General features: G+C 40.8%; 1 protein-coding gene across 4 annotated transcripts in view; it reads right to left on the bottom strand.

The window, feature by feature from the left end:
- Positions 1 to 475: 475 nt before the first annotated feature.
- Positions 476 to 12,863, bottom strand: part of ABCD3 (ATP binding cassette subfamily D member 3) — a 73,589-nt gene continuing 61,201 nt past the window's right edge. For all 4 annotated transcript variants that reach the window (XM_040998238.1, XM_040998241.1, XM_040998239.1 and 1 more), the window contains 3 exons: positions 5,780 to 5,884; positions 3,722 to 3,778; positions 476 to 2,048 (listed from right to left, as the gene is read on the bottom strand). In XM_040998238.1, coding sequence (XP_040854172.1) covers positions 1,971 to 2,048; positions 3,722 to 3,778; positions 5,780 to 5,884 — 240 coding nt within the window. In that variant the 3' untranslated portion in view covers positions 476 to 1,970. The remainder of the gene's footprint in view (positions 2,049 to 3,721; positions 3,779 to 5,779; positions 5,885 to 12,863) is intronic.

Here is a 12,863-nt window from a genome sequence, read left to right as displayed (position 1 = left end):
TCCTGACTGGTAGCGTCTGTGAGGTACATTATTTTTAACATATTGTTTACTCAATACTATGTCAATTAATTCCATAATGTTGTATATTGATACTGAGGTTTTGTTGGGGCTTTTAACTGTCCGGAACTTTACTCTGTTAGCTCTACCTTCAGACCAGAGAAGGTCTCCCCAAGAGGCCACTGAATTTATCTGGACAATAAGACGCTGGACTTTATGCTAGGTATATGCTTGCAATGAAGGAATCTCAACTGAACTTGAACTGTGGTTATGCAGCAAGGTGGAGGAATCCACTATGGGGGGAGGGGGAGGGGGGAATCCCCAGTGCCTATAAAACTGTATCACAAAATACAATGTTAATAACAATTAAAAAAAATTTAAAAAAAAAGAGATTGGGTAAGACTTTTCTAAAACAGAAACTCATTCCATAAAAAACCATATTTGACAAGACTTAAAAAGAGACACTGGGTGCCAAATGGCTTTCTGAATGTTAATTTATTTGGCTTTTCAAGTCAAAACTGTTTGAACCATGTATGAACAATTCAGTACTCAGATATTAGGGAAGAAAAACCAGCAGTTTGTATTCATTATCTGATTGTTTTCAATCTGAACAGAAATTAAGTATACAAGTTTACAGAGGAGAAGTGGTAAAAACTGAATGTTACATTTTATGGAATCAGTACGTCAAGTTTATTCTGGTAGCCAGTAATTATTATTGTTAATTTTGCTAAAAACAAAAAACCAGTTATACAGAGACAAGAACATAAAATGCCTCTTACTGAGCCTCAGTTTAAAAACAACTGATATCACACCTAGCTTACTGATCATACTGTTTCAGCTTTCTCTGTGCAAATACATGCAGTTGTGACTGGTGGTCTGCTGAGCCGCAATCGGTTTCTCTTGGAATAGTTCATCATTATAACCCAAGTACAAAAAGTTACTCACTATTCACAGAGGTAAGCAAGTGCCCCAAAAACATAATTCATTCATGTGCATAATTATTTTATAACATATTTCTAAGCATAAATCACAGTCAGAGACAGTGACTGTATTGCATACTCAGTGCATTACTTCCCGCAGTGCATTCCATGGCTCATCTGGAGTTTGACACCATCATTCAACCACCACGCTTCTAATGAATGGGCTTCTAGCACACATACTTCTGTCCAATTCTTTCAAAATCCAAAACTCATATAAGACCATGAGCTTGACAAGTAAAGACTTTGCGTTTTAAAATCCCAAACATTGGGATGGTTAGGCGTGACACATAGGAACCACCCCTTGTAAGCAAGATTGCATATACATTTTTGTTGTATCACCCAAAAACCCTTCAAACAACACAATCCCGCAGACTGAGAGGGGCACACCTATTACCTAAAGAAAATCCACATGGCTTTCCTGGAGTCAAATGCACCCCACGGCATGCACAAGGAATGAGCTAACCAGCAGCTGAAGAAATCTGCCAGTCGTGTGATAAATGCTATTAAGTAATGATGTTACATATTAATAATACATTATGATTTGTTTGGTTCCCACTACCATGGGCAAAGAAAACGAAAATGGAAACACTACTTGTTGGATTAGAACAGGACAGGTGATGACCCCAGTTTTAAATAGGGTTCTTCATTGAAGGAAAAGATAGAGGCATTAAAGTCAAATTAGCTGACTTCAAATGGTTTACATCCCAGGATGAATCAGGTTATACTGATTTAAGCCCAATTTAATTTAGGCAGGTTTTTAACCACAAGAATAAGGACATTCTTAGTACATATTAATAATTAAACCAACATATACACAATTAGCAATATCCTACATAATATTAAATGTTTTAACAACTTGTTCTCCATTATTCCATACCTAATTTGTTTCTTTGTTTAAAAAAACAAGCTCACTTTTATTTTACAAGGTACTTTGCATTTTTAAGTGTATTTTGTAATTATTTAATTGAAGCAGGTTCAGTTCTCCAAATTTCTTTAAGAGCCAAATTCAACTGTATCTTCTGTTATCTGTTTGAATTCATAATTGCCTCTGCCATCCATATGCAGGTAGTACTATGGGAAAAAGGGAAGAAATCAATTACAATGCATATAATACTTTTCTTTACGAGAACCAAAATGAATTTCCCTATTATTTTAACAAGTAAATCCTTAAGGATCCCAAAAATTACAATGCTTATACAACTTCTTGTCCAAGGATCTGAGCTACCAGTAGGGTGAAGTGTGCAAAACCACCGAATACAGCAGTCTTTATTACTTCTTTTAGCTTACCTGCTAGAGCTGCTCAGAATCTCTGCATTTTCTAATGATTATTGTATGATTAATCAGAGGGAAAAGGAGCTGTATCACGTCCTGATAGAAACCATCCTCTGGATATAATGATAAAAGTCTTCTCTCTTTGACTGGTTTTTTACTTTGCAGAAAGATCTTTGGGTTTTCCATCTCCTGCATGACTATTTCTTAGCTCTTCTGGTCCTTAACACTCCAGTCCTCTGTGTCCCCTCCCTGCACACCATCACAGGCCTGACGGCTGCTCTGCTGCTTATTGGTACACTGATGAAAGGTGAAGAAACCCAATTTCCCCCATGGTCTATGGCTAGAACGCTCATGAACATCTAAAAAAACTCAAAGGCTTGGGTGTTATCTGAAACTGCTTTAATTTCTGGTTTTTCAATTGTGCATTCAATTCGTGAAAAATCATCAGATTATATGTCATAAAGTAATAAAAGTTCATCTTTAAAAGCTATAAAACTATAAAGAACTTTACTACAGGTAACTAATAAGTACTTCCATATAAGAGAGAATGTCCAAAGGCTCCACGTGGAGCCACAAATAGTGGAGATGAAGGCAGACTGTGAAGCCAAAGTCTACAGCCCTCACATTACAACTTGAGAACCGTCATTAAACTGCACGGCTCCAGGGAACAGAGAGCAGCCTACTCCCTTTTCAAAACTCAGCCCAGTACTGGCAAAAAGGGTACTTAATCACATACATCTTCTGTGGGACAAGATACTTTTTATCACTGTTCAGGTTTTCTCAAATGCTTCCTTTCACCTAAAATAGCTGCAATATTTTGGAAGGAAAAAAGGAAACAAAGAAAAGGAAAGGGAAGGTGGAAAGAAATGAAAGTGAATTAAACTGGGCAGATTTTGAGCATGTCACATGAAGAGTGGAAAAGACGTGTCACGTGAGAGGGCAGTGTTGGAGCCGGGAAACAGCAGGACTGCTGCCCCAGGGCCGCACCCAGCACCTGAGCAGTGGTGACACGGCCAGTCCCACCACACTACAGTGCAACCTCAACAGCTCACACCATCAGCTCCTCCCTTACTCCTAGTATCCACCAAGCCCCTACATTTTTTTTTCATCCAATTCTTCTCAAGACATTGTCCCATTCTGTCCACACTGACAACATAAAGTTTACTTACCCATAATTAAGGTAAGATTATACACATTTCTGTCAGTTACTATATAACAGTCATTTTAAGAACAAGATTGACTCTGGTTCTTTAACATCTCTCATGAACAATTAGAGACAGTTCACATACACAGTGACTTTGAAACCTGATAACACTTAACAAATCTTATTTTATAAAGTTAAAATAAAATCACCTTTTCTCCTAAGATATATGTTTTTAAAGACATAATACACCATTAAATCTAAAACCACATTTGCCTAAATTCATGTGCTTAACTAAAATATATTTTCACTGTACCAAAGAAATACAAACCTCATGGTGTTTCCAAAGAGATTTTCTGTGTGATACAGTGAAGAGAGTGATGCCAACCTAGTAAAAAGAAAATATCTTACGTTTATATCATTTACAGAGTGACAAATTAAACTAGTCCAAATATTTTCAGCTGTTAAGATGTCTATCTTCAGAGGTCAAAACCAAGAAAAATAAATCTGTATAGCACTGTCTATACAACCTGATTTTCACACACTGGCAATTCTGTCTTGCAATTTAGATTTAGAAAATGAACTACTTAACACTCCCAGAGAATTCCAAGACAGAATTTTGTAATTAGACACATGAATGCTTCTGTGGCAATATATACAGGCACTGATATTAAGTGTGGAAAAAAGTTTTCATATTTGTTGCCTTAGTCTGGGTTTTGTTACCCAGTGAGCTTATTAGCAAATTATGACACACATTTGGTTTTATAAGCTTTCCAGATTTCAAAGCATGCTACTACAAAAATGGAAGGGATTAAAAAAGGAAGGAGAGAGGACCAAAGGAGGGAGGGAAGTATGTTTATCCTCATAGAATTTATCTGTAATACATGATATCTGTTCTTCATATTAATAAAAGAACCGAAAAAAGATTCTCAGGTCTGAACATCATTAGTATCATCAAAACAGCATCAGAAGTTTAAGTTCAAAACTGTGCTTTGCCTTTTTCTCTACTTAATTTGTACATTTATAATGAAGCTTGGGTTCTAGATCAAGGCAGTTACACTTCATGTTAGGCTTAGGCGTCACTGGCCTAAATAGCTCTAATAGCAAAATAATTAAAGTACCGCTGGGGCTTCATAAGGAATGTTCTTTTTGTAGACCCTCTGCTTCATGGAAATTTTTTACTATTTTTAGCGGAGACTTACAGCTCAAAGGTAAAACATGACAGGAAACAGCCAGAATCACCAGCCAAGAGCTTCTAAACCATTAGTCAAATACATACTGTGTAATTTTAAGGGTAAGAGAATGCCACAAATATCTCTAATATTTACACATTTAAAAAACAATACAGAAAAATGCTCAGAAAATTACAAATTTCTAAAACTGATTCAAGAATAAAAAACCAGTAAAGAAATAAAATTGGTAGTTAAACCTTCCTACAAAGACAGAGGTATCATATTTATTCCTCCATCATGGCATCAGCGCCTCTTAAACTGCATGTGCATTTGAATCATCTGGAAACGTTAAAATAGGCTCTTTCTGAGCAGGGCTTAGACTCCAAATAGCTAATAAATTCCCAATGATGGTGGCGCTGGTGCCATGAGTAACAGGATTGATACTGCATATAAAGGTAATTCAAAGTTTATGGAAAATGGAATTAAAAGATGTTCATTCTGGAACCAAAAAAAACTGAAAATTATGCATTTTTTTCATAATATCCATTTTCCATAAACTTTTGGAAGCATCCTCATGTATGTAATTGGCCCACTTATCTCATTGCTAATCCTAAAACATAGGCACAAAATGTTAAAATATAACTGTCCTCATTTACCTACATGGATTTTATAAAACAGGAGCTATTACTCTTCCAAAATCTAGTAAGAATACAGACGATGATAACCACTCATTAATTAAAAAAAAAAAAGCAACTGAGACAACTAAATATTTAAAGAATGGAAGTAATATAAGAATCCTTAGACTTTGGCTGCTAAAAGCAACTCTGGTAAAATTATTGCGTTAGCCACACAATAAGATAAATAAATTAAAAACTGCTAAATGATTATTGTTGGATTTTCCTGATAAATACACCACGTTTAAGTAAAGTTTGGGACAAATTAAGAAAAGTTTACTAATCATTAGTACAAATGAAAGAAAAAGGCAGTAAGTGTAATTATTTGCTTTATGCATAGAAATGGTTAAACAGAATGAAATACAGAATGCCACCGCCAATTCTTTTTCTTTTACTCTATTATCACTCTGAAAGTCTGAATAGAGTAAGCCGTCATCTTTTCAATCGTAATCTTGTTATTTAACTTGGACAGAAATGTGATCGGGCAAGGGATAAACAGGACAGGATGTGTAGACCCTGCACCTGCCCACTCCTCGTGCTTACCTTCCGACAGTGACTGTAAATGTATCCTTCCACATCCACACTAACTGCACTGGTGCATTCATCCAAAATGGCAAACTGGGGCTTGTGGTAAAACAATCTTGCCATCTAAAGTATAAAAAGAAACATGTAAATCTCACTTTCCAAGAAAAATAAATAAATCTTTTTTTTAAAGAAACATTATGGTAAACACATGTAAGCTTAAAATTAGTAAGTTAAAGTAAAATTACTTTTAAAATTAAATATGCATATGAGTCCTCTAAGACAAAATTATGTTATCCTAATTTTAAAAAAAAATCTACTCCTCAAAATAGCATCAATACAAATAAATCCGATGTTTTAAAATCTAAATTGTATTTTTAATATTGTTTAAAACAGATGAATGGGATACATGCTTATGCAGTCCTCTCAACAGGGTGCGGAGGGTCATGTAAGGAAGAAAGTGGGTGGGACAAATGTTTCTGTTCCTTTTATTCTCCTGGTGTTGGGGGGGCAAGGTGGCCTCTCCTGGATGTCAAACTACACCAGCACTCAGGGATGGTGAATGGACATTTGACAATACCTTAGAGGTCCTGATGTGGGGAAGAATGTTCCAAGGGCATCGTTTGAGTGGTTTTGACAGTTCTGACATTGTTGGCTTCACTGCACCAAGGCTGAGAAAATCTAAGGTCTACTGGCTGACCAAGTTCACCTTAGTGCATCCACAGACTCAGACACCTGCTGCAAAGTTTGGCCAGGAGAGTGGTCCAACATGTTCTGTTTTCCTTCTTCTGATGATGTCCTCTGCTGGCTTAGATAACCTGGCTGTCATGTCCGTCATGTGTACTTGAGCATGCTGTCCACTGGAGAGGCATCAGCCACTGAGGAGGCCTACTCCTGATACATGCTCTCCAAGGTAGGACCATCTATATTGTGATTTGCCCCATGGCCAGGATTTGAGTTCAGAGATCGAGTTGGGGAATCCCCACAAGAAATTTTGCCTGGGGTGACCTAGGACTTGACTCTTGTGTGCAGGGCCAAGATCAATCTTGAACACACTGGTGGGTACATCTGCGCAGTCAGTTCTGCCCCCAACCCCATGTTGCAAACTGATGGGTGCTGCAACCTAACCCAACCCAGACCATCACACACATTAACAGGTACACAGCCTACTCAGGAAAATCCCCACTAGCCCCACCCCCAGTCCTGCCCCATACCCCAGTTTTCACTTGTGCTGGCATGCGCATGGCCTACCCCAGTCCAGTCTGCATTCCACCTGGCTCTCGTTCACAGCCATGGGTGCTGCAGCTTAGCTCAGCCAAACCTGCTTCCACACCTGGCCATCAAGGGGTGCCACTGCCCTGACCAGGCTGGCTCACCCCTAACCCTGGCTATTATGCTCACCAGAGTTACAGCCCATAGTACTCCAAACAGGCCTGTTTCCAGCTCCAAATTTTGCACCTTCCAGAGAGTACTAAAGTCCAGCCTGACAAAACTTGCATCCAGTCCCAGAACTTGCCAGCTGGTATTGTGGCCTAGCTCAGCTGTCCTATGTACACCATGGCTCCCTCTTGTGCCAGTGGGTGCAGTAGCCTAGCCCAGCCTGGTCCACACCAAGACCTAACCCAAATGCCAGCTGATGGGTGCTGCAGCCCTGCCCAGACTGCCCTGCCCCCAGCTCTCAGGTTTTTTAGTGGAAGCAGCAGCCCAGCAGGGGATACCCAGCAATTAACACTCCCGCTAATAACATTTCAGTGCAGTTATTTGATGAATCTGCTGTCACTACATTTTATATTATCAGTGCTCATTACTTAAAATCTATGCTAATTTTATAATTGAAATGAATATCAGAACTGTTACATTGTTGGAGCTTGCATTTCTCTGATTAATAGGAATGCCGAATCTTCCCATTCTTATTTCCCACAAGCATTTTATTTTCTGGGAACTCTTGGTTCTGACCCTTTGCTGACATATTCCAGCAAGGATATCCATGTTACAATGGACTCTTTTCTATCCTGACCCAATTTGTCTTCTCTGTAATGTTCAGCCCTCCCTGTCTCTACAAAGTGAGTAAAGTCATGCTGTTTCTTCCCACTTCCTAGGGTGCTGCCTCTTTTCTAGTACTTTCCCTCCCACTTAATTCCTAAATGTGAGGATTCCTTGGGTATCCTCATTTTCCTATGCTGCATCTCTTTAAGTGAACTCACCCAATTTCACAATGTCAGACATATTTATATTGTTATATATATATTACTAATAACTAGATATCTGCCAGAACTCCAAGACTTTAAAAGCCTAAAATTCAATTCATTTTCTAAATCCTCTAAAATTCACTTCTCCCCTAATCTTGAGCATTCAGAAAACTATCACAGTAGTTCCAGCTAGAAAGCCAGGGGTCGTCCCTGATCCTTCCCTCCCACACATTCATTGCCTCCTCTTTTACTCCGTTCCATTTTATCCTGTGGAACTCATCCCCATCTCTACCACCGGGCCCAAGTTCACAGCACACACATCTCCTGCCTGGCTGACTACAAACAGCCTCCTACTTCCTCTTCTGCTCTCCTTCATTTAGACAATCCTGAAACCATGCAGAGAATAAAGGGACAGGCCACAGGGAACTGCTGGTTTAGAGACCTGAAAATGTCTCTGAAAGAGGTCTAGAAAAAAACAGTGCAGCTGCAGACTGGGAAGGTATACACATTCAGCCTTTCTCATAAAGAAGGATGACACATCCTGCCTGAACAGTGGAAGCAGGGAGGCCGGTGCAAACCTAATTAGGAGGAACTATCAGAATATCAGAACATGCCTCTCTTCTGGGCTCTCATGGCTGTCTTCCTCACCACACACATCTCATCATACAGCTCTCTCTCCAGAACACTGTTAGTTATTTGATTCCACAACACAAGAAGGCCATGAAGTGACAAAGTACATGAACACCAGAGTCACGGGGCTGTCTGAGTTGGACAAGCCATACCCAACACCAGCTCTAACATTTACCAGCTGACTTTTCTTGGCAAGCACTGAAGCTCAATCGACCCTGTAAGTTCAGCCATTCACAGTTCTTATTTCACAAGGTTGTTGTGAGGATTCAATGACATACCTGTGCAAAATACTTGAAATACTGTCATAAAATGAGCCATCATGTAACTAAAATAAAGTCCTCCCCTTTTTTTTCTACAAAGTGAGTTACTCTTAGAAATGGGGGTGGAAAACCCAAGACCAATTGTGTTTTAATGATTACCATGAAAACTAAGAGAGCAGGCTAGAAATAAGTCCATGATTGTCAAGTCACACTGTGAGCCTTTCTAAGATCAGAAACCATGGGCCCAGTGCAATGGTTCAAGGGCTAAATCCTCGCCTTGCATGTGCTGGATCTCATATGGGTGCAAGTACATGCCTTGGCTGTTCCACTTTCCTTCCAACTTTCTGCTTGTGGCCTGGGAGAGCAGCAGAGGATGGCCCAAAGCCCTGGGACACTGTAACCATGTGGGAAGACCTGGAAGAAGCTCCTGGCTTCGGATCAACTCCACTGTGGCAGCTGTGGCCACTTAGGGAGTGAATCAGTGAACGGATTATCTTTCTCTCTGTCTCTCCTTCTCTCTGTAAATCTGCCTTTCCAATAAAAATAAAACAAATCTTAAAAAAAAAGATCACAAACCATAAAAGTATAGTGACATGAATCCATGTATTGTTGCCTGAATTTTTTGCAGCTATGCAGATGCCTATGTAGAGAAACATCAGGACAAAGTACTTGCTCTTGGGTTGTGGCTTATGTAACATTATTAATTAGAAAGTGGGAGAAGAAACTAAGGGAAAGTGATCAATTTTTCACTCCTTCTAGAAATATCTCTTGGGAACAGGCATTTGGCCAAGGAGTTAAGATGCTCATTAACACACATGCGTTCCATACAAGAGTACCTGGCGGGTTCAGTCAAGCTCCAGCCCTGATTCTAGAGGCCAACTAACACACAGCCTAGAAGGCAAGAGTGACAGCATATATGACTGCGTTCCTGCAGCCCACAGGGGAGACTTGGATTGAGTTAAGGGCTCCAAGTTTTAATGTGGCAAAGTACTGCTCATTATTGGCATTTAGGGAGTGAAGCAAAAGAAGAACATAAAGGAAGGAGAAAAGATGGAGGAAGCAAATGAAGAGAGGAAGGATCTTGTTAGTTTTAACTATGTGCCAGAACCCTAGTCTTCCTGCAGAAGAGGCAAACTTACAAGAGGACTGAGCTGTTGTAACAAAAGGGAGGGATCAATATGCTAGACATCTCAGTGAGTTTGTAGAAGGGTGACAGCTGCTAACTTAAAGTAAAATAATCACAAAAGCAGACCTTTAAAAAACACCATATGTAACAACAGAGGTATCTCTGCTAAAACATTTGGCTTCCCTTATTTTTATAAATTTTTCAACTTTCTACCAGATATATTTTTTAATAATTCAAACATTCAATAATAAATAATAAAAGTAAGAATAATGAAAGGCAAAAATATAGCTTTTGGTTCAATAACGTATCCCAACTTCAGATATTAGCTGGTCCCATCTGGCTAACGATAGTTGGTAGAAAAGACGATGAATGTCATTTGAGACTTCAAGGACAAGGACAGAGAACTGGAGAGACACTCTACCTGGAACACGAAGGCTACAAAGTGTACTCCTGGTCAGGAGTAAGAGCTTTGGTGCCAGACTCACCTATGTGAATCTCAGTTCTGCCTTCAGCTGTGTACACCCGTCTGTCCTGGATCTGTACCCTATTTCTCAGGACTGTTAGGAAAAGGACCTGCCATTCAATAGCAATCTTTCCCTACTCATGATCCCAGTGCACCGTCTTTGTAGTTATATCCAATTCCCAAGAAGCTTAGGCTGCCTTACTCAAAACAGATTTTTAACTCATACTATGAAAAGTTTAAATTTTTTCACTGTTCAAATAATGGATTAATAATCTTATTTCTGTATACTTAGGTTCCATTCACAGAATCTTTGTTCAATAGTAGTATTTCATTTCATCTCATGTCCCAAATTCAAATTCTGATTCTCCTTACCCTCTAGTTAACAGCAGCAATCGTGCTGTGCATCTGTTCAAATTATGGTATGTATAATTTTGAAAATCACTCTTCAAAGCTATCCCTTTAACAGCAACACAATGTATTACCAAGAGGTAGGCACGTAGAGACTAAGGTGAAGCCACTTGGGATGCATGTATACAGAAAAACTGGGTTCGAGTCCCGGCTCTGCTCACTCCCTCTAGCTAGGAGGCAGCAGGTGATGGCTTAGGAATAAGAGTCCTAGGCAAGGTCTCAAACCCCTACTGAGCCATGTGTCAGCCATATGTGGGTATGGACAAACCAAGGCTGGGCTGAAACATCCAACAGCAAGAACCAGTTTGGGTTGAAGGCCAGTCAGGAAAAGCCACTGTTCCTGCTATGACAGGAGGTGGACTGAATAGGGCTGGCTCATGGACCCACTGGTAAGTGTGAAACCTGGCATTGGGAGAGGTTCTGATGGAAGAGCCTGGGCAACTCCTCTGGCAGGACACAGACCTGGCAGGTAAGCACAAGAAACATGATAGGAAACAGCCTTGAACAGGCCATGGAAAGTTACCCACTGGCATACAATTGGCAGGGGTTGGGGGAAGACCAGGCTGAATCTGTTCACGTCATCCACTGGCAAATCCAAGCACCAGAATAGTGTGGGTCAAGCCAGGTTCGGTCGCAACAATGACTAGTGCACAATACGGAATGCCAAGGTGAGGTTGCCTGTACCGGAAGGAACCTCAGTGCCCAACCAGCAAGCATGAGAACAAGGAAGGGAGGGGGCAGAGCCGGCAGGGGAATAAGGGAAGGTTCCTTTGCTGGACAGCTACTCCCGCTGGAGAGCGTGGGCTGGGATTGGGGCAGACCAGTCTAGGCAGGGCTGCAACACCTGTGTGCCTCATGTGGACTAGATCAGGGAAAAGCCAGGCTGGGCTGATTAATCCTACTGGTGCAAACAAAATTAGAGTGGGTGAGGGTTGTTTGGGCTTAGCCACAGCATCAGCTGGCAGAAGCTGACACTGGGGGCTAGTTCTGTCAAGTCAAACCACATAACTATCTGGAGAGTGCATAATCTGGGAGTGGGAGAGGCCTGGGAGGGAAATAGTGGGCTCCTCCCTCTTAGGTTACCACTTCCACCGGAGGGCATAAAACTAGGACAGAGGCTGGGGTGGAATGGGGTGTGGGGCACACTGGACTACTGCTACACATACTGGCTAACCAGGGTAGGGGGCAGGCCTGGTGGGGGTTATTGTGGGTCGCTCCAACTAGGCTGCAGCTCCCACTGGTTTATGCAAGGGCCAAGTATGTGCTGGGCAGAACCAGGCCGGACTGCAACACCCATTGGTTCCAGTGGAAGTCGGGAGTGAAAACAGAACCAACCCAGCAATTGCAACCACCAGCTGATGGGGGCCATGGACTGTGCTGGGACCTGTACTTGCTAGCACATACAAGAATCTGGTTTGAGAACACCTCAGACAAAGTTTCTTTGGAGATCTTCCCAATCAAAATGCTGGACTCAGAACCCTAACCAAGAAAAGAGAGAAGACACAACAGGTCAACCAACCATCTCAGCTATATCTTGGCAGTGAAATACGGGGCAGAGACTCTATGACGGACTATGTCAATCAGTAGATTCTTCAAAGACCTCATAGTGCTTGGAGTGGCAAGATTTGCAGCAATTCATAACTGTTGAAATATCAAAACCACTTGTGCAAGAACCTCAGAGCATACCCTACAAGCGGGACCTGGCAAGGGTGGGAAATTGGGTGGGCCTTCTCCCTTAATACTCCCCTTTAAACATGAAAGAAACAATATGGAAAAAATAATAGTCTTACCCACTTTCCTGTAGCTCTTGAACCTTTTTACCCTAATTAACTATGTAAAGATTGTCAAAATAAATAAATAAACAAAAGAAATCATGAGTGTAAAAAAAAAGGAAAGGAATACAAGTCCTACCCACCCACACAGAAGTCCCTGACTCCTGACTGAACCCTGAACAATGCATCCGTTGTAGGCATTTAGGAAGGAAATCCCACTGAGAAGGGATTTCTCTACTTCTGCCTTTCAAAAACCC

This window comes from Ochotona curzoniae, unplaced genomic scaffold (genome assembly GCF_017591425.1).
Source record: "Ochotona curzoniae isolate NIBS_2020 unplaced genomic scaffold, NIBS_Ocur_1.0 scaffold_1037, whole genome shotgun sequence".
NCBI lineage: Eukaryota > Metazoa > Chordata > Mammalia > Lagomorpha > Ochotonidae > Ochotona > Ochotona curzoniae.
Note: the sequence above shows the minus strand (reverse complement) of the source record. Positions and strands in the feature narration are given on the sequence as shown.